Below are 22,363 nucleotides of genomic sequence, written 5' to 3'. Positions count from 1 at the left end.
AATTAACTAGATTTAAAACACACACACACACACACACACACACACACACACACACACACACACACACACCTCTCTTCTAATTCAAATCTCCCGGCATTCAGATTTTATATTTTCTAATGACAAAGTCCAAATTTGAAGCCCATCAGAGTCCTTTCTGTGTAAGAAATACTTCCTGTTTTAAATAAATATTCTCTCTTCCCTACTTGAAAACAACCTAGTTGTACCCAAATGGATACATTCTTGAAGGATACATTCTTGAAGGCATATCTCAAAAGTTTAATCTTTTAATTAGCTTTCTTTGACTAGTCCAGGCTGATCTTTTTATAAGCCACATATGACTTGATATGTTGTATGTGTTCATCTGAGCATGCGTGTGCGAGTTTGTTTCATTATCAGTTCATTATTAGTTTTGTAAGCTTTAAAGCAGCCACTACTGCACATTCCACCAAGACATTCTCTATACACCACATACATGGTGATGCTCTATCACCTGTTTCCTAATTGATCCTTGGTAGTCTCCTATCTATCCCCAAAGCCAATTTCTAAGCCTTTTATTTCTTGCAAAATAGATCAACAGTAGTGACTAAAACAAGCATCAATATGTTTTAATAGTAAATAAGTATTACCCAACTCATTCCCCAAATTTAAAGCTTGCAGGTCAAGGAAATACTATTCTAATCATCTGGTAGGAGAAAAATCTAGAGTGACTATTTTAGATGACTGTAGAGGGCAGCAAAGCAACAGCAGTATCATCAAAGAAAAACATTTTTCTTAGGGAACTTCAGATCTGTTTTTATATTTCAACATACGCTGTCAGGACTAAAGTTTTCTGTGGACAATAGACTTTTGGGAATGCTACATACAAATTTTACCAGCTACTTATACATTTAAACAATTTCACTGCCAACTATACTAAATACAACAAAGAGGTATCAATGTCCAAATCCTTTAATATACATATGGAATATATGTTTGATAATGCATGGCTTCAAAATAGCCACTATAATTGCTGACTCCTTTAAAAAAATCTAGGGCCAGGGATTTAGCTCAGTGGTTTCGCCACCTGCTGCACAAGCGCAAGGACCCGAGTTCGATCCCCAGTACCAAATAAATAAATACATAAATATTAAAAATAAAAAAATCTAAAAGTTGAAAACACTTAGGGTAGGGTTAGGGTTTGGGTTGAAAAACATAAAAATAATATTTTCATTTCTTAATTTTATTGCTTTAAGTTACAGAAAAGAATAGCAATAATCTAACTAGACAGGTCTTATTTTCTGCTAAGAATGTATGTCTTCATCAGTGTTACTACTACTTCCAGTCCTGATATGCCTTCTTTTTGCTATTCAAATACTAAGCAACTGTAGGGGCTAACGAGCTTTAAAAGAAAAAAAAAAAATGAATCCTTTACCACTGTACTAATACATAACATCATAGAAGACAGAACTTGAAAAGAAAGAAGTTCCTAACAGTTATTTCAATACTATAGTTCATCCTATTTATGAGCTAGTCAAACTGTGTCATTAGATAATCATATATTTACAATCTCAATTTTGTTTGTAGGAATGAGGAAGCTATAGTTGACACAATACAACTGCAACATTTGCATATGTTTAAGTTTTTGTTGGTGGTAATTTTTTACCTCCTTTAACAAGCAGACTAGCAGAGATTCAGAGTGGCTGCTACAGCTATTATTGTAAACAAACTCATGAGTTAGTGAGAAATGATGCTGATGTTCCAACCCTGCACTCTTAAGAAGGTTAGAACTGTTATCTGTGTACCTTCTCCCACTTGAATCTCTTAAATAATAATGAAATTGAGAAGCATTTTCAAACTTTTCATTTAAAAAAAAGCACTAGTACACCTCTAAGCAGGCTTAAAAAGTAGGCAGATTAGTGTCTGACTTCACCAGTAGCAAGTTGAACTTATAGCCATAAGTGATTATGTCTAATTTAAATCAAATTAGTAGAATCTGAGTCCATAACATCTGTGAAACAAATTCTAACTGAACCCACAGTAGCTATGACTACATAAAAAATTTTATTAATAATCTTTGAATGTGAAATAGGAAGAAAAGGGGCAAAGGGCAAGGGGAAGTGGGAGGGGTAGGGGAAAGGAAAGAAGGGAATGGAAGTAATATGAGAAAATGAAAAAATGGAAACAAAGTCTTTGTAAATAGGGAAGGATGGAGGGGTTGAAGGGAGGGCAGGGGAAGGGAGAAAAATAAGAACCAAGAGAGATTATGTAAAGGTGCAAATTTCTAATGATGAATGTCATTATATTGTATACCTAAAATGTACCAATAAAACAAAATTTTAAAAAATAATAATCTTTGAAAACAATGGTATAAAATTGTTTTTTGTTTTTTGGTATCAAGGATCGAACTCGGGACCTGGTGCTTGCGAGGCAGGTGGTGGAACCACTGAGCTAAATCGCCAACACAGTAAAATGTTTTAATAATGGCAAGCACATCTACTATGGATAATTCACAAAAACAGTTTCTATATGAAATCGATCATACTAGAATTTACCAACATTAACAATACATTAATATTTTTATTTTCCTTTGAATTAAAGTAATTAGAAGTCAAGAACATTTTTAATTACAAATAATGTTTTCAAACAGAATTGGAGCCCTAGCACTGTACACCTATTTTTATATTTTCCCGTTGGTCATGGCTTTCCTAATAGCAGCATTGGTATATTTTCATTAAAAAATAAACTAGGTATATTAAATTTACCCACTTTATTTCTAAAACTGAAACCCAGAGTGAGATGTACCATAATTAAAGTGAAATGCATTGCACAGAAGTTGTTCAAACTACATGCATGCTAGGTTAAATAATACAAAGCTGATTTTGTAATACCACAGAGGAAGACTTGCAGTCCTCCCAAAAGGTTAATTCCTCAAATGCTTGAGATTCAAACTAGGTAACACAATGGGAATAAAGACAGAACTAAAGAGGGCAAAGGGAATTTTTAAAAATCAGTGGAGAACTATCTCAAGGAACATCTTTAGGCCTATCAAACTTTTCTAGTTTATATCTCTAATTTAAAATATATATGCTTTCCAAGACAGGAATAATACCATGAGCATGCATGCACTTCTCTAAATACGTATTTCCCAAAGTGTTCTCCACAACATGGATTCTGCAACATAATAAGCGTTACACAAAAAATTTAAAGTAAAATAGGATATTTTCTGTAGTCATCAGCCACAATACACTTAATTATTGAATGCACTAAATGGCTAGTCCAAACTGAAATGATCTCTACCTATAAAATATCCACAGGATTTCAAAAATTTACTATGAAATAAAATGTAGCATATCCCAATTTTAATATCAGTTGCATGCTGACATATTTTGGTTATCTTGTACTAAACATATTAAGATTTGGCATCAGGAAAACGAAGTATGTAGCTCACATTATATTTCTATTTACCATGCTAATTAAGACTGTATTTAATTTTGCTGAAAAATTCTGCAAGTAAATTTGTCTACTACATGCCAAGCACACAAGAATACCATAGTGAATAAAATAGTGGAGTGTATCTTTCAGAAGAATGATCTTGTCTGGTCAATGTAGTAAATAAAAACGTCACAATGAACAGACTTGTCAGGGAGAAGAATATAAAGGTGATACAAATACTTCAATTGCAAAATACAAATATCCCAATGCTCAGGATCCACTCCCTAATGTTCTAGAAAAAAATATTGATCCAGTGAATCTACAATAGGACCTAACACTTTTTTAAAAAATCCCTAGTGTCTGCGATTTGAATCCACTTGTAAAAGCTACTTTTGCTGACCACTGCTATCTGGGAATAGTGATTTAAATCAGCAGTTCCCAATCTTTCTGGAACCAGAGGCCAGTTTCCTGAAAAACAATTTCCCCATTGATGGGGAGGGGTGGTTGCTTTTCTTCATAGCTTTTTTTTTTTTTTACTAGTATATGTTTGGGATATATAATAATTGTATACCCCAACCCTAGTATCACTGCCTTAACTCCACCTCATATCAACAAGCATTAGATTCTCCTATGGAGTGTAAAACCCAGATTCCTTCCAGGCAAAATTCTCTATTGGGTTTGCACTCCTATGAAAATCTAATGCTGTTTAGTGACTGACCAGAGGCGGAGCTCAGGCAGTAAAGCTAGAGACAGGGAGCTGCTGCTGTTAATACAGATGACAGATAAAGCTTCCCTTGGCTGTACTCCTCTGTTCACCTCCTGCTGTGCTACCCAGTTCCTAATAAATCAGGACTGCTACCTTTCCTGGCCTAGGATCTGGGGACTCTGATCCCTTGATTTATATAGCTCCTCTATCCTCTTCTTTTAAATTTTATACAGCTCCTCCATCCTCCTTTTTTAAAATTTTATTTCTTCTGAAGAAACCTAGCCTGTGAACCTAAAGAGCCTCTTCTGGGTGCAACAGTCAACCTATTTAAAATAAACAAGTTTGATTATTTTTTAATCCTGAATTTAACTGTCATTTCTTAGCTGTTTAAACTAATTATGAACTGGCATGTTTTTGCACATGGCTTAAGTTCCAGTTAATGAATATCCATTGATAAGGCAACAGTCCTTCCCTACGCATCTCAATCAGCAGAATGAATAGTAGGCCATCAACAGGCTTGCAAAGAAAACAACTTCTTGGATGCTGTATTAAAGAAAATAGGTACAATTCACAGTATAGATATAAATTAATATCCTTAGGTAACTATGGTGCATGCAATAGGTATATATCTAGACTCAGAGGAGACAACCTTCTCTAAAATTTTGAATTGCTGACATACATTATAAGTGAGCCTTTTAAGAAAAAAACTTGAAGTCCACTCTGGAACAATGTTTGTAGTAAACTTTAATAAATGGCTAAACTATACCAGACAGAGTACAAAACTAAAAATCATTAATGAAATTCAGGGAAGGATGTTTCAAGAATTTAACATAGTTTAATTTTAAACAAAACCGTATAAGGTAAGGTAATCAAAAGTATGCCAGATTAATGGTGCTCAGATTTTTGGACCTGACTGCTTGGCACACAGAATCATCTTTAAAATTCCATTACTGACTTAAAGGTTATTTGTTTTAGCCTATACTTATATATTAATAGTGATTCTGTTAATTATACGTCTCACTTTTTGCAAATCATATGTCACTTATTGTCAAGTTTTATGGACACTTTAATAGGCTACAGAATAGGCCATAAAATACATTTTTTAGTAATTCTAATAGATAAATTACAGAATATCAAAATACTATTTTTGATTAGGATATACCACAGCCAGTTTGTCTTCAGTAAATTTCAAAAAATGGTAAGTTTTATTCCAGAAATATATAGATACAAAATTTACACCACAGCTATTCAACTACTAAGTTATAAATATCTAAATGTATGTAAGAACAAGCTGAATAACCATGCTCTGAAAATCTAAAATCCAAAATACTCTAAAATCAAAATCATTTTGAACAATATGATACCACAAGTAGAAAATTCCATAAATCGTGTATTATGAAACCTTGCTTCATCCACAAAACAAATTAAAAATTGTATTAAATTATCTTTGGGCTATATATGTAATGATAGGAAACAAATGTATTTCATGTTTAGACATGGGTCACATGCCCAAGATCTCTCCTTATGTATAAAAAATATAGCAAAACCCAAAACACTTCTGGTCCCAAACATTTCAGATAAGGAATATTCAATTTGTTTCCAGAATAATCAAGGTAAATCAGGAAATATATGTAATACACACACATGTAACTCCCAAGCTTTTCCAATTCCTACTTCTCATGCTGTAGCTAATTGAAGGAGTTTATCTTTTCTGCTTGCTTCTAAATTTGATTTACTCTAATATGATTTACTCTAATATACTCTAATAATAATATGTTTAGGATATGGAAAAACTCATCATATAGGCAACATGTACTCAACCCCAATCTGATGCTACTGGTATAGATTTAAAGTAGAAGCTAAATTATGACTATTCTGCCCAATTCCACCTTTTCAGTATAATCACTATTACTCCACAAAGTGACCTTATGGAACTGCCAAATCTTAAAATGCATTTAACATCACTGAGGGAAGATTCAACTAGTTTCCATGCAAATATATGGGTAAATTAATGACTAAATTCTTATGCTCTGAAAACTGATCATCTGTACATTTATCTCAGGCAACCTTAACAAATATTTAAAGACTACATACTAGTATAAATACAGCAAGTCAATTAAATTAAAAACTCAATTACTCTAGACACCAGAGCAGAATTTAAGAATCACCAATAACAGGCTAGTTGGTATATGCTGTAAAACATAATACTAACATCCAAGTGCTACTGCATTCCATACATGCCAAGCATTTACTTAATTTTTTCACTTAATCTATAAAAGAACCAAATTGGGAGATAATATAAATAACCTGCCAATGGTTCATATCTATAAGTGGCAATGTTTTTGTACAAACTGCCCTTTTAGTAACTAAATCATACAGAAAACAGGAAAGTTCTAATATTATGTCATTATCATATGTCTAATCTCAAGACACTGACTCAAATGACTTTTAAAAATGATTTTTATGGTGCTTGGGGGTATAGCTCTGTGGTAGAGCACTTGCCTATTATACACAATGCCCACACACACACACACACACACACACACACACACACACACAGAGGATTCCCTCCCCTATATACTTATCTGCCTTACAGTACCTCACGTACAACTCTACCATAACTAACAAACTGCCTTCTAATCACCTTTCTCCTTTATGCCTACCAAAACATTGTAAGAACCTTGAAGCCAGGACTCTCACCATGTGTTTTTGCCTCCAAGAAACTATCAAGTACATAAAGAATATTTGACCTACTTTTAAAGGTCCCCTAATAGATTTTTTTTCTATCATCTTCTAAACAACCATCTTAAAATAGAAAGCTTGTTAAAAATATGAAGAACTGTAGAATCTCAGAGTCAAACGGGACCTTACAAAGGCCAAACTATCTTCTCATTCATCAATACCACATCTCTGTGAATATTCTCTACCTCTTAAGAAAAATGTAGGAAGGAAAAATGAAATAAATCTGATAATGAATTGATTACTGTCATCACAAAAAACCCTGAAATTTCAGAATTAAATAAATGAAGTTTGCCTAGTTAGACGTTGTTATTAACCTAGTCTTCCTGATCTTTGCATCTAGGAATCTTTACGGCTTAAAAAAATAGTGACAATTTGTCAACCTGCAAAATTCTCATTTTAAAAAGTGACTTTTTAGATAGGATAATGTATACCTCCCCAAATCTGACAAATTTTCTATGGATTTCAGATCAGTTGTGAGGGATAATTTTAACAAATTAGCATGAAAAAGTTCACTATGGTAAAAGTAACAGTAAATGTAAGAACATATCAAAAACAGCAGAAAAGAAAAAATCTAAATGTAATAAAACAAAACATTTTGATTAACAAAGCATCAGTCATCTTTTCAAATCTTAAAAATCTTTTCAACTCTAAAACTGGGTCTACTCAAATCTAAGTATGTGCCAAACCTTGTAAGTAGTACCATGATTGTTAGCACCACTAATACTAGTAGTTAGATCAACAAGTTGTTAGATCAACAAATAGCATATATGAAGAAAATTGTTTCCATACTTACTAGCATCTCTAAGTCACAACAATGGGATTCTATTCAAAGACTGAATTCTAAAATACAGATTAATGGAAAAAACTTAGCAAGTAAAAATTCACAAATTAGGGTGTTATAACACTATAAGCCAAAAAAGGAAGCTCTTTAAGTGAGCAGTGCACAGTAACATCAACCTAGTGTCTATGTCTACAACTACAAACAGAATGACTCTTAAAAACTTCCATTTACACTTCCTCTAAATCTCAGTCTATATGTACACATTGCTCAAAAATTTATGCTCTACAATAAACTATCAAGTTCCTCTAATAGCACATTATCAAAGAGATATTTTTTAAAACCTCTTCTTCCATGTGAAAAACCAATGTGTTCCTTCATATGAAAAACCAATGTGTTCTTTCAAAAGGTAACGTCATTTGCACAACTACTGTGAAATTATTTATTAAACAAATTCTAGCCGGGGATTTAGCTCAGTGGTTTCACCGCCTGCTGTGCAAGTGCAAGGACCCGAGTTCGATCCCCGGTACCAAAAAACAACAAAAAAGAACAAATTCTACCTCTTGTATCATCTGTTCATATTACTTACTCAGTCTTCCACAGGGCTTTGCCTATCTGGACAAATATACTGCTAGGGAAGCACAAATATTCTTTCATTCCTTAACAAAAACTAAATCAAGATAATAAACTGTTCATCCTCCTTCCAACTATCTTCAAATTCAACCATAAGCAGCATTTACAGTCTTTCTTAATGGAACATAAGAAAAGCACATAAGTTCAATTTAAAGGGGTAACAGCAATAATATCTGGGGAGTGGCCATACAGAAACATTGTAAATTAGGTATCATGCCATTTTTCATACTACCTCTGTGTAAATCAGAAACTTTCATTTGATACAGCATCATATATGATGCTTTGTACATTCCTGGACATATGTGGTAAATTGGTAGTGAATTCTCAGCCTACAGGGGGTACTCGATCTTCCTCCTTCATAACCAACTACCTTGACACTACCCTAATCATGACATGATCCTTTTCTTCAAAAATCACACTACTCCTTGTAATAAATATTGGTTCAACTTCGGCTTAAGATTTCATGATACACTGGGAACAGGTCTTTGAGGAAGTGTAAGTTTTAGCCATCCACCTTCCCCACCAAGTAAGAGCCCCTGAATGAATGACAATATTTTGATATTACCAAAAGACATTTAGCGCTAATCTCCAAAGAATGGTCTTCTCATTTTCTCAAATCACTGCCGTCTATTTATTACCACTTACCACTATTTTACTCGCATCAAAAGTAGATTTTTTTTTACATCATTAAAAAGTAGGCCTCCAGTCTCAGATATCTGGGTACAGAACACAGAGAGTAGCTCCCAAATGTGACAGGAAAACTGTACCAAAACAAGAGGTCAGTCAGAAAGACACGGGGGAGAGAAGAGGCGGGGGTTCGTTTGATTAGAAACAAGGAATAGTCGATGCATTCAGGTATTTAACACATAAATCTTGATTCTAGAACACATGCGATTTGCTAAAATTACCCAGGGACCGCGTGAGAGATGTCCCACAACTAGAAGGCAGCGACGGGCTCAATCCAAAGAGACAAGAGGCTACCAGGGCAGACTGGGTCCGGAGGACCTGAGAAAACTGGCTGAAGGTGATGCTGCAGCAGGGTGGGTTAAGATGGTGCCTTCACCCGGTGGAAGGCCAGGAGGGCTGGACTCGCAGGCTTCCTTTTGTCGGTATCTGGTCTTAGGGTTTCCGGGATCACAACTCAAGTTTCATCGGAAAGGAAAAAAAAAGAAAGAAAAGAGGCAGCAGGCGTGCCTCCCGGCACCTCAGCCACCACACAGCCCTGAAGTCTGCGTTCTGCGCTTCCTCCAGGAGGGAGCTGGGAAGTAACGGTCCCTGGAGCAAACGCGAAGCTCCGCGCATGAGCCCGGCGCCAACCCTGGCCCTTGGCGCGGCGACCCACCCGGCTCTTCCCGGGCCTCGCCCCGGGCGCGGCCAAAAGTTTCCAACCAAAGTCCGCCGCACCCGCCCCACGGCAGCACTGCCCGGCCCGGCTCGGCTCGGCTCGGCTCGGCTCGGCTCGGCTCGGCCAGCCCGGCCCGGCCCGGCCCGACCCACCGACCAGACCCGGCCAGCCCGGCCGCAGAGCCGGACCCCCGGACCCTCCCTCAGCCGCGCGGGCGCCTCCGTTCACCTACCACAGAGGCGGGAGAGCAGTAGCAGCGGGAAGAGCAGCAACAGCAGCGGCGTCGGCGTCGGGGCCGGCAGCAGAAGCCCGGCCGCGAGGGGAGAAGCGGAGGAAAGTTGTGCTTTGCTGCCTCCGGGACTCAGCGGGGCCGACGCCATCCCCCGCCCGCCCCCGGGCTCCCAGGCCCTAGCGCTTCAGGCTCTGGGCGGCGGCGGCGACAGCAGCGGAAGGTCCGGCGCGCGTGTCCCTAACTCCCAGCTCTGGCGCCGTCACCGGCGGCTGACACTGTGCCGAGCGCTCGCGGTTGCCTCGACTCAGCCGTCGCAGACGCCACTGCTCGGGCTGAAGCGGGAGCCGCCCGCCACAGCCGCCGCCACTCCCCTCCCCCCGGCACCCGCCCGCCTCGAACTCCTGGGAACTCGGAACGCACCACCCCGCCCTCGCGGGAGGGGGAGAGGAGCCGACCCTCAGAGCAGCGCTGGGACTCGCCCGCCCGCCCAGCAACTCCTGCTCCGGTCTGCTCCCCGGGTGCCAGCCGCTTTTCCTCTCACCCCGCCCTCCTAAATACGCTCCTCCCCCTTCAAAAAAAAAAAAAAAAAGCCCTCTTTATCCACTTTGATAACGGGGTTTCTCCCAAAGCAGTGCTTTCAAAAGGACAGGAAAATCTAGACTGGGTTACCCGGCCCCGCCCCTCGTTCATGCCTCGTCTACCCCCCCTTCCCAGCATTTCCAATGGTCTCGCCCACTCCGCCCCTCGCGGGTCCGCGAGGCCCCGGCGCAGACTGAGGCGTAGGGCAGCGGGACGATCTCGTTTGGCGGCGCTCGGCGCTCTCGGGCGGTGCACTTCTTCCGGCGGGGCCCGGGACGAGGCGGGGTGGCGAGGGGAGCCAGGATGAGGCTGCGCTGGCGTGGCCCTCGCTAAAGGATCCTCTATGGGAAGCTGGACGCGGCATTCTGGATCGACCAGTACCCAGACGCGGCACTGGAAGGAGAGACTCAGTCCTCCTCTCTGCGCCCCGGCTGGGCGCTGCTCTCCCCATGCCTCCCTCCCTCCCAGCCCCCTCCCAGCCCCCTCCCTGCCCCCTCCCTGCCCCCTCCCTACCCCCGTCCGCTCCAGAGGCTCGCAGGCTCGGGCGTTTCTCCTGCTCCTTTCTCTGAGAAAGCGGCGTGTTGGAAGGGCGCAAGGAGCGGGACCCCAGAAGGTTTGCTCTCCCGCCCTCGCTTCTCTGGGCCGCTGGGGTCCACTTTCCTGCGGGCGGCTGGCAACAGGAGCCCATGGCTTTCCCCCATAAGAAGGCTTCGAGCGGTGGTGTCTTTCTTTGGTCATTTGCATGTTCCCGTGTGTCATTTTATTTTCTTGTTTGTTTTCCTTTGAACTAATCGCAGAAGAGTGACCTCGGGAAGTATCAAGCATTTGCCCATGAGCAGTGTCTGTGGTCTACTGTGACCTTCGGTAGACCTCTTCATCCACCCGCCCAGCCCAGCCCGGGTGGCTTGACCTTGAAGCCCCAACTGCCCTCGGTTCTCGGAGAAGGACAGACAGATCGGACAGTCCGCGGGGGTGGAGGAGGGGTGGAGAGGGAAGACACCAGTCCTAAGGTCTGACAACCTTTAATTTTATGCAGGTCCTGTCTTCTCACCACACAGCCACAATTGTATTCCATTAAGATAGGGAACGTTCACCCAGAGATGATCCTGTCCTTGCTAAACTAAAGCTTTCCCGCAGCCCAAATCACGCTGTCCTTTCAATCACCAGGGTCTCCCCACCGTCAGCCCGCTGGCTCAGGATGTATTCTTCATATCCAGGACAGCACATCATTTTACCTCCTCCCTACCTCTCTCTTTTAACTTCCACGTCCTCCCCTGTCTCTCACCGCTGGGTTTAGACCCTCTTTTCCTCCATCCCCTCCCTTCTTTCTCTCTTTCTTTGCCTGCTACCACTGTCATCCCCTGTAAGCCTGTCTCCTGCAGCCACTACTTTCTGTTACCTATTCTCATGATGCACTTAAGAATAAAGCCTGTCCTGTGTCGCTCCAGGAGATCCCCGATGATGATCATAATTGACGAAACTTAGCTATTGTGACATTCCTCAGCTGTGCTGACACCACTGTTTCCCTTGAGAAAATTTCTTTTCCTATTTTCACATTCCCTGAACCTAATTTCACTGCTAAATTTAGACAGCCCACTGCACAAGGACTAGCTAATTATCTGTTTAGATAGCACTTTAACACGTTGTTGAGACTCAGTTAAATGTTAACAACCAAAATTTTAATATCACTAGCCAATTTTATCACCCCAGCCTTTCCCTGAGGGTTCCAGTCTCCAGAAGTAATTTAGCCAACATTTTAAAAGGTACCAAAGGCTTACTATGGGGGCTATTGTGAAACTGCTATAGAGCCCATCAGAAATAAACAGGTTTAGCATTTCTTGAAAGAATGATCTGGAACTTTTAAAAAATGTATTTCCTCTCTCTTTGGAAAAAATTGAATAATAGCTTGCTATGATTACATTCCTCACCTAAATGAAAGCATGAAAGAGCAGTATTTATAGATGTTATATAAGTATTTAAAGAGCACCATCCTGGTGTTTTATGTGCATATATTCATTATGTTCGAATAATAATTTGTGTTGGTATAGTTTCTTCAACTAGAGATGTCAAAGCATGTGCTTACTTCCCACAAAAGACAGCACTACTATTATCTCTGCTTGACAGCAAGAGGAACCTAGGCACAGAGGTTAAATTCACCGCAAATACTGCCAGCCATATGCAGTGGTTTTCCTGCTGGAACCAAGTTCCTGCCTTCCAGGAGGTACCACTGACTGATCCCTCAAGATTCTTTATTTTGAGTTAGCAACAAATTTACTAAGGAAACTCAAATTTTTACTTTCTAAATGTGCCCAGTCTCAAATTACATTCTCCTGGATGAATGAAATTTAGATAAATGTACATCAAGCTCTTATGTTGAAAATTATTGCTGAGTTAAAAAATTATTTTACACAATAAAATTCACTTTTTCAAGGGTTGGAACAGCTGGGGTTTTTTTAAACCTTTAACGTGAAAGTATTGCTAGGCTTTATATCATTACTATTTTTTTTTACAGATAAGTTCACATTATTTGAGTAGCAAAAAGATAGAAGGAAACATTATAGCTAACAGTATTTTGACACCATTGAATACTAAATTATGCATTTTAAAAAAAATCTGAACAAAAATCAACATGATCCTAATGATAACAATGGTTTCATTGTTTTGAGTTGCGAGTGAGTACTGGAGATGTCCATCCAACTTTCTGCCTCAAAGACTATTTGCCAATTATCAAGATTCATTAACTCTGAACTAAAAAACAAAGGTTGTCACTTTCAACAAAAAAGTACTTGCATACAGTGCTGGGCATTTTACACTTACTCCAATAATCCAAATTAAAAATTTGAGACTATTATTAGAATTTCATCACATACTGAAATATAGGTGGTATTTAGTAGTACAGGTAGAACATTATGCACTTTAGCTAACTCCCCTTACCATCAGTACATTTTTTATAATTTGCTGTGTAAAGAAACATAACTCTTCCCTCATTAGAAGACATGAAGATACTTTGTAGAATGTTCAAGTCGGTACCATATTTGATAATAAACTGGTGTTACCCACCTAGAATCACAAAATTATACAAATAGTTAAAGTACAGACCCACAAAAAAACTACCACTTGCAAAATATTTGCCAAGGTTACATTTAACAAAGCAATTCTTCCCTACTGAAAAGATTCTCCTCATACAGTCACACCACTTTCTCCCTCATATTTCCTTTATTTCTTTGCTGAAATCACTTTATTACTGAGACCTTTAGGACTATCCAAAGGAAAGGTCTTTCCTCATCCCAAATCCAATTCCTGAACTTGATTTATTTGCTTCATTGCACTAACCATCTGACATATTATGTATTTATTGTCTTTTCCCCTTCTTAGAATGAAAGTTCTACAAGGGCAAGCAAATATCTGTTTTTCCACTGCTTAAATCCAATCTAAATACTTTGAGTAATGCCATATTGGTCCCAGGCGTGATGATCAAATGCTAACTGTGGTGACAGTATACTCAAGTGCATGTCTAATGGAAAAAAAAACTCAAAGAAGTGTATTTATTTTTTAAAATCTTAAGCATGTGATTGATCACATTGAATTTTTTAAGCTGAAAGGTGGTTACCCTGGCCATTGCTTAAGACTTTGATTTAATTTCCATTAGCATTGCTTTTGAAACTATAACTTCTATATTGCACATTCATACTTCTACATCCCAGCTTTGTAATAATAGGGCTAGGATTCTGCAAATTACATGCATCCTTTACCATTTGGTTTCCTAATTGGTTCTATCAATAAAAGGCACTATAGGGTGGAAAGTAGGAGTATGGGAGAAGGGACTTGTTCCTTTCTATTTGCTTCTTCTTGCAAAGAAGCATTACCTCAACAGTAATAGCCCATTATCCTGTCTTTAGCAGTTGTTTCCAGCTGGCCAGCCTCCCACCTATTTTACCTTCTAAAATCCAGACTTATCCCAACCTCTCAAATTTATCGGCTCCAACCAAACTGTTCCCATTTCTCACAGGTGCAATTTCAAGCTGGATAGGATCCCTCCCCTGAACTCAGTTCTAATAACCAAACTTTTCCCCCATTGTTCCTCTACCTGTGAAGTAAGAACAACTTCCTACCTAGCAGACAAATTCACATCTATGAGTTACCTCAGTGTTCCTCTTTTTCATCTGGAGATTCCTTCCCACCAACTCTGTAACATTCCCCTAATACTAAGTTCCTCAGTTATATAGTTTGGTTTCTATATTTCTCATTAAACCTCAATTAATGCTCATTTTTAATGCCCATTTCCCCAAACCTTCACTGCATGTAATACTTCTGCCAAAATTACTATCCATAGACTCAGAATGCTTTATCCACCGTCATGAATTCCATACAGCATTGTCTCTGACCAAGGAACGTATTGTATGGCCAAAGAAGTGATGCAATGGGCTCATGCTCATGAATTCACTGGTCTTACCAGACTCCTCACTATCCAAAAGTGGTTGGACTGATAGGTGAAATGGTCTTTTGAAGACACAGTTACAGTGCCAGCTAGCTGGCAATAGCTTGTAGGGATAGGAAAAAGTTCTCCAAAAGGCTGTATATGCTTTGAATCATTGTCCACTATATGGTACTGTGTCTCCCATAGGCAGGATTTATGGGTCCAGGAATCAAGAGGTAGAAGTGGGAATGGTACCACTCATCACTACTCCTAGTGATCCCAAAATTTTTACTTCCTGTTCCCATGATTTTATGCTCTGCTGGTTTAGAAGTCTTGGTTCCAGAGTGGGGAAGGCTCATATCAGGAAGCACAACAATAATATTGAACTGGAACGTAAGACTTCCCCCTTATCATTTTGGTCTTCTCATGCCTCTGAGTAAACAAGCTAAAAAGGGAGTTACAGTGTTGGTAAGTATGGTTGACCCAGACTATCAAGGGGGATATAGGACTATTACTCCACAATGGAAGAAAGGAAGAACCTGCTTGGAGTCCAGGAGATTCTTAAGGGTGCCTCCTGGTATTACCATGCCCTGCTATTGAAGTCCATGTGACACTACACAAATCCAATCCAGGCAGAATGACGGATGGTCCAGAACTTTCAGGAATAAAGGTGTGGGTCAACCCATCAAGGAAAGAACCAAGACCTGCTGAGGTGAATACAGAATAGGTAATAGAAGAAGGTAGTTCTAAATACCAGCTATGAGCCCATGATCAGCTACAGAAACAAGGATTGTAATTAGAATAGTACTCTCCTAATATGGTTCCTATGTAATATAATGTTGATAAACAATATTAGTTCTTAAATATTGTTAAAACTGTGTTATAATGTTCACATTATGAAATATTAGGAGTAAAGATCACCCAAGGAAAACTTGCCTTCAATGCCAGGGAGGGAATTAGTGCGTTTCTGTTTGTACATAGGATAGTTATAACATGTTATAATCATTATTAACAGGCATAATTATGAACTTGTCTTTGTATCTGGAGACTATGGTTTAAAGAAATGTGCCTGGTTATCAAGCTGACAAGGAGTGGATTGTGACAGTTAACTGATTTTGTCAACTGGAGTAAGAAATGTCCGACTAAATTGGGTCAGCAAAGTTCTGGGTGTGGAAGACCTACCCCAGGGAGGATTGTTGCCAGGAGTGTATAAAAGAAAAACAAAGAAGGAAGGCTTTCTTCTGTTTCTTTGGAGGAGCTCCAGTCTGAGCCTTCACCTTAGACAACATCTTCCACTGCAAACTCTTCAGCCTTCCAACACAGACTCTTCAGCCATGTCACAGACCCTTCAGCCTCCTGATGCAGACTTTCAGGAGAAACTGAGCTCCAGGCCTTCAACTGGATCCATCAGGGCTCCAGTGCACACACAGACTTTTGTGCTATTCCACATCTGATTCTGTGGGCTGCCAGTGTAAGACAGTCTTGTAAATTTTTATATATTTGTATATTTTCCATTAAATATGTTTCTTTAGTAAGCACTGACTGATACAAATACAATTTATACTCATAAATTATCAGGCAAAATGTTAGGGCAGGTTTTAATTTATTTCCACTGAATGTTATTCAGTTGAGTCTTTGAGATAACTCAATGAATGTAATAATGTATTTTTAATAGAAGGGAGAAGAGAGGGAAAATAGAGGGTTTTGCTATTGTATTTAGATTGTGCTGAACCAAAGAAGTCTAGTGTCTCCACAGGCTCATTCGGTGAAGAACCACTTTTCCCTTCATGGATGTTTCAACAGATCATATCCTAATATGTTACCTAAAATGTTGTTTTCTCACTTTACCCTTTGGTATCTAACCCTGAACAGATGTTTATCAGCCACCACATGTTCCCCCAATCTAGAAAGATATACATAAGAAGAATGTATGATGTAATGTCTGGGTTTTAGTTCAAATCCTCCACTTTGTGACCTTATTTATTTTTATTAGTACATGTTTGTAGTACATAATGATAACATTAATCATGCGGCCTTAGTCAATGTACATAATACAACTTAAATATTTTTACGTCCTGTTACTCCTTCCTCTTTCCTCCTTCATCTTTTGTTTCCCTTTCCATTTGAAAAAGATATATCTCCTTATTTCCTATTATCCATCTTTCATTTTTCTCTTTAATTTATTTATATTTTAAAATAAGAGAAACCATGTGATATTTAAGCTTGTGTGTCTGATTTTTATTTCAGTTAATATTATGGTCTCGAGGTACATCCATTTTCTTACAAATTACTCAAATTTATCCTTTATGGCAGAGTCATATTCCCTTGAGTATAAATACCACATTTTCTTTATCAATTTATTTATTGATGGACATACATATAGAATCCTTCCAAGATTTCGCTAGTATGAATTGTACTGCTATAAACATGGTATGGTGTATCATTGTGATACAATGTCTTTAATTCTTACATGAAGATACCTAGGAGGGAAATAGCTAGGTCAAATGGAACCTCTACTTGTAGCTTTCTGCAGACTCTCCGCACTGATTTTTATAGTGGCTATTTAGTTTATATCATAGTTATTTTTTCTCAGACACAATACTCAACACTCACAACTTAAAGTAGGAAGGGTTTATTTTTTTGGCTTATAGTTTGTAAAGGTCTCAGTCTATTGTCAGCTGGCTCCACGGCAGGGTGACATGGCAGAGGAGAACAGCTCATGGTAAGCAATAATCAAAGGAGGGGCCAGGGATTTAGTTCAGTGGTTCTGCCACCTGCATCACATGTGCAAGGTCCTGAGTTTGATCCCTGGTACCAAAAAAAAGGAGGAGAAGGAAGTCCTTCCAGGCTATGTCCACAGTGAAGCATATGAAAGCTTTACTGGGGGGGGGCACTTAGATATAAACTATAACAGTTTACATTCCCACCAACAATATAGAAGAGTTTCTGTTTCCCCTGTAGCCTTGCCAGCACTTGTTATTATGTTGGATTTCTTGATGATAGTCATTCTTTCTGGGATAAGGCATACTCTTGTGTTGTTTTAATTCGCATTTCTTTAATGACCAGGAATATTAAATATTTTCATATACAGTATTGGTCCTTTGTACTTCTTCTGGAGAAACGTTTATTCATTTCATTTGCCCAATTTTATTGGGTCTTTTATTTTGGGGGGTCTAGTTCTTTTTGAGTTCTTTATCTGTTTCAGATATTAGTCCTCTGAGGAGTAGTTGGCGATTCTTTTTCTAATTCTGCGGATTGTCTCTTCACTCTGATGGTTGTTCCTTTTTCTGTGCAGGAGATTTTTAATTTGATATAATCCCATTTCCTGATTCTTGATGTTATCTCTTATGCAATTGGGGTTCAGTTCAGAAAGTCCTTGCCTGTGCCTATGTCTTTAAGAGTTTTTCCTATTTTGCCTTCTAGCAGGTTGTTTCTGATTTAATATTTAGATCTTTTATCTGTTCTTATTTTAGTTGAGTACTTGGTGAGAAATATGTGTCTAGCTTCAATCTTCTACATGTGTATTGCCAGTTTTCCCAGCATCATTTACTATTAAGACTTTTGGGTTCATCATATGTTTTTGGCCCTTTGTTAAACAATGAATGGCTGAATATTCCTGGAATTGTTTCTGCATCCTCTATTCTATTTCATTGATTCACATTAGTTGTGTGTGTGTGTGTGTGTGTGTGTGTGTGTGCACTTTCTTTATTGCTGTAGCTTTGTAATATAACTTGAAATCTTAATTGTGATACTTCCTGCTTTGTTCTTGTTGCTCAGAATTGCTTTTGCTATTCTGGGTCTCTTCTGGTTCATATTAATTTTAGGATTGTTTTCTCTAGATCTGTAAGAAATCCCATTGGGGTTGCATTAAACCTATGTATCAGTTTGGGGAGTATAGTTATTCTGTCAATATTGGTTCTGCCTACAGGGACAGGGGATATATTTCAATTTTCTGATGTCCTCTTTGATCTCCTTTTTCAGAATAGTACTATAGTTATCTTATAGAGGACCTTCAGTTCCTTTCTTAGATTAATTCCTAAGTCTTAAATTTTTTATTGAAGCTACTATGAAGGGTATTTTCCTAATTTCGTTTTGGTGAGTTCATTATTGATGTACAGGAACACTATGGATTCTTGTGTGTTGACTTTGTATCCTGCTAACTTGTTGAATTTGTTTATTAGTTCTAGGTGTCTTTCTGTGGAATTTTTTAGGGTCTTCTATACAAGTGATCATGTCATCTGGAAATAAGGGTAGTTTGACTTCTTCCTTTATTTTTTTACACATATCTCTTTTATTTTATTCTGTTGCCTGATTCAAGTATTATATTGAACAGAAAATAGTGGACATCCTTGCCTTGTTTCTTATTTTAAAAGAAAAGCACTCAATTTTTTCCATTTTATTATGATGCTGGCAGTAGGTTTGTCATAAATGGCTTTTATCAGATTGAGATAAATCCCTCTATACCTCTTTGCTTCATGATTTTTTTTTTTAACCATGAATGGATGTTGGATTTTTATCAAAGGCTTTCTCAGTAGCTGTTGAGATAATCATGTCCTTTTTGGTCTTGTGTCTATTTATGTGACATACTACATTTGCTGATTTGCATATGTCAAACTATCCTTACTTCCCTGGTATGAAGCCAACTTCTTACCTTTAATATTCCTTACTTTTCAAACTAAATTAAGCATAGGCCCATCTCTTAATATTTAAGATCTTTGCATCCTTTTCTATAAGAAAGATTCTGTTTTTCTACTTCTTTCAAATGTTGTTGCCTGGAGGTATAACTAATTTTAGACTATTGTGTGGCTTTCATTCAACAACCCCGCCTCTTTTTTGGACCTCTGCTTTCATGAGGAGCTTGACTTTAATACTTCAATATCTTTCCACCTCTAGTGAACTTTTGATTTCAACAAGAATTTCTCATTTAAGAGCTTTTTCTAGCTTACCTTCTCTTTTCCTGCAGCTTATCATCATTTGAATTTATTGTTGAGTTTATTTTTTGCCTTTCAATTTTGTCTTCTAACACATTTCCAAATCCATTAGGCCCATACTGGCTTTTCTGCTTTCCCATCCAGAATGGACTTCATGATAAATTTCTTAGTAATGCACTTATCAACTCTCATCTGCTTTGCTAACCCTTCTTTAATGACATTCAGCATTCCTGCTATAGGTCAAATTTGCTTGATAAAATCTCAACAGAATGTTCCTGAGATTTCTTGGCATTAAACTTTCCCTTAGCTTTTCCAAGTTATGTACCAATCCTTATATTAATTATTACTAAAGCCTTTGCAGTGACTGCTCCAAATTTTTTCCCTTTGTCCTCAAACCTTTACCCTCTTTGTTGGCCCATGCAGTCTCATTGGTTAACATTGTTTCTAATTTTCCTGAAAAAATTGAAGCTTTTTTAGATAAACTACATGAATCACCAACTAATTTAACTTGTCAGCCATTCCTTTCAGCAACAATATAAAAGTTCATTGACAGTACTCGTATCTCCAGCCTCTTCACCAATAAGAACCTGTGGATGATTGTATTCTCTGAGAGCTGAGGGTGGAAAAGTATAGATGCAACTCACTTTTTAAAATTAGATCAAGCACTTTAAGTATTAGAATTCTTAAAAATTGAACTTCAGAATCTGGAACTCAGCTTCAAAGATAACAGACACTTGATAACTCATATGCCCTGTTGTACCTTATGGTCTTTCTGTTTGGGGAATAAAAACATTGAAGGAGTTAACCTAATTCATTGAACTGAATAAGAATTCCACCTGCTTAACTCCTTGAATTTATTTTTCCTATTTCCATAACCATCTACATAGTTACTTAAATTACTCTGCAATATGCTATATTATTAAAGATCTTTTTGCAAATGGGAAGGGGGCCAAGAGATGGAGGAAAGGGGTAGGAGGAAGTGAGGGGAAAGAAAGGGAAGTGAAAAGAACTAAGATGTGCTATGTACATGGAGCAACTCCACATGATGAATGTAATCATTGTGTACTGCAAACATGGACTAATGAAAATAAAAAATAAGATAAAGTGATATGTGGCATTTATACTTTCAGCACAATACTCAGAGAAACTAATATTTTGTTTCTGTCAATCTCTGTATTTATAGCATAAAAGAAATCCCTAAGAAACTGACCCATTTGCTTAAAGGTAAAATAAATTTTTAGAACTAGTAAATGTTTTGTCCTTGGAGGAATCATTGACAATGAATGAAGGAACTATTCTTTTGATTGCTATGACAAAAATACACTTCATTTATTCAACAAATATGTATTCTGGATCTTTCATGTTCTGTTCAGTGGAGATACAGCAGTGAATAAGTCATATAAGGTTCTTCAGTTATTTTTCAGTTTACCATGGGAAGTAAATACTAAATGAATAATTGTTCAATTAATTATTTAGTCTCAATTTTATTAATGTTATGAGGAAAGACACAGGGTGCCAGAGATTATATATTGAGGGACCTAGATTAATGTGTTGAGCCAAAAATAGCTTTATTGGTGAACATTTATTTAACATAAGACAAAAGATAAATGATTAATTAGTATTAACCATATAAAAACTGTGTGTGTGTGTATGTGTGCGTGAGTGTGAATATATGTGTGTGTGTCTTGAAAGGGCTGAATATAAAAGCCAAGAGCTTGGTTAATATGAAAAGTTAAGAAGGAAGCATGTGCCTCCTTTCAGTTCCATTCCTGACACTCTGTGTTTTCAGCTAAGACACAGGCCTGTCTGGAAACCTGCAAACTAAATTTTACAGGCTCATTGGCCAAGATACTTGCTCTTGATTTCTGCCACTGGGCAGCATTGATAGGACATTAGCAAGTGGAAGAAATAAGCTTTTATTTTTCTGCCTCTTGTAGAACCTTTCATATCAGGAAGAGAAGTAGTAGAAGACTCTGGGCTCCAGTAATTCATAGAAATTTTTAACATCCTCTGTAGAAAGGCAGATTCCTGTTTAATTCCAACAGAAACAGGCATAGTGCCTCCAACTTATAAAAGGAAATGGAGGCTAATGGGCTCTAGTACGGGGGGGATTGCAGCTTCCTGATCACCAGGTAATATCTCACTCATTTAAATGGTTCTTGGATTCTGTTTTTTTTTTTTTCCTGGTTATACACCAACTAATTCAGAATAGAAGAATGGCATAAAGGCCCATCAAGGTGAAAAGGGGACAGATAAAGGAGATTCTTGTAGGTCGTGTTAAGTATTTTGGACTTCATCCTAACAATAATGGAAGCCATTAAAGAATTCTCAATAGAGAAATGGCATGATCAATTTTCCATTTCAAAAGGAGAAATTTGACTGCCATAGAGAGAATTAATTGGTGAGAATAAAAGTTTTAGGAATTAACTTTACTGAAATCAGGGATTAATTAAGTGAATAAAGGAATTCAAGAAAGAAGTGTAGCAGTTAGATCCAAAGTTATAAAAATGGAGAATTGGATAGAATTGAAAAGGAATTTGTAGAACTTAGGGATTGGTTGGATTTAGGGCATGACAGGAAAATAGTAAA

General features: G+C 38.1%; 1 protein-coding gene across 9 annotated transcripts in view; it reads right to left on the bottom strand.

The window, feature by feature from the left end:
• Nectin3 (nectin cell adhesion molecule 3) overlaps positions 1-10,446 on the bottom strand; it is a 134,598-nt gene extending 124,152 nt beyond the window's left edge. For 8 of the 9 annotated variants that reach the window (XM_004835754.4, XM_087215147.1, XM_004835755.4 and 5 more), the window contains exon 1: positions 9,848-10,446. In XM_004835754.4, coding sequence (XP_004835811.1) covers positions 9,848-9,995 — 148 coding nt within the window. In that variant the 5' untranslated portion in view covers positions 9,996-10,446. The remainder of the gene's footprint in view (positions 1-9,847) is intronic. The other variant, XM_004835753.4, reaches the window with a different exon arrangement.
• Positions 10,447-22,363: the final 11,917 nt, after the last annotated feature.

Source organism: Heterocephalus glaber, unplaced genomic scaffold, assembly GCF_053883595.1.
Source record: "Heterocephalus glaber isolate CG9 unplaced genomic scaffold, H.glaber_assembly_v1.0 deba00000122, whole genome shotgun sequence".
Lineage (NCBI taxonomy): Eukaryota > Metazoa > Chordata > Mammalia > Rodentia > Bathyergidae > Heterocephalus > Heterocephalus glaber.
Note: the sequence above shows the minus strand (reverse complement) of the source record. Positions and strands in the feature narration are given on the sequence as shown.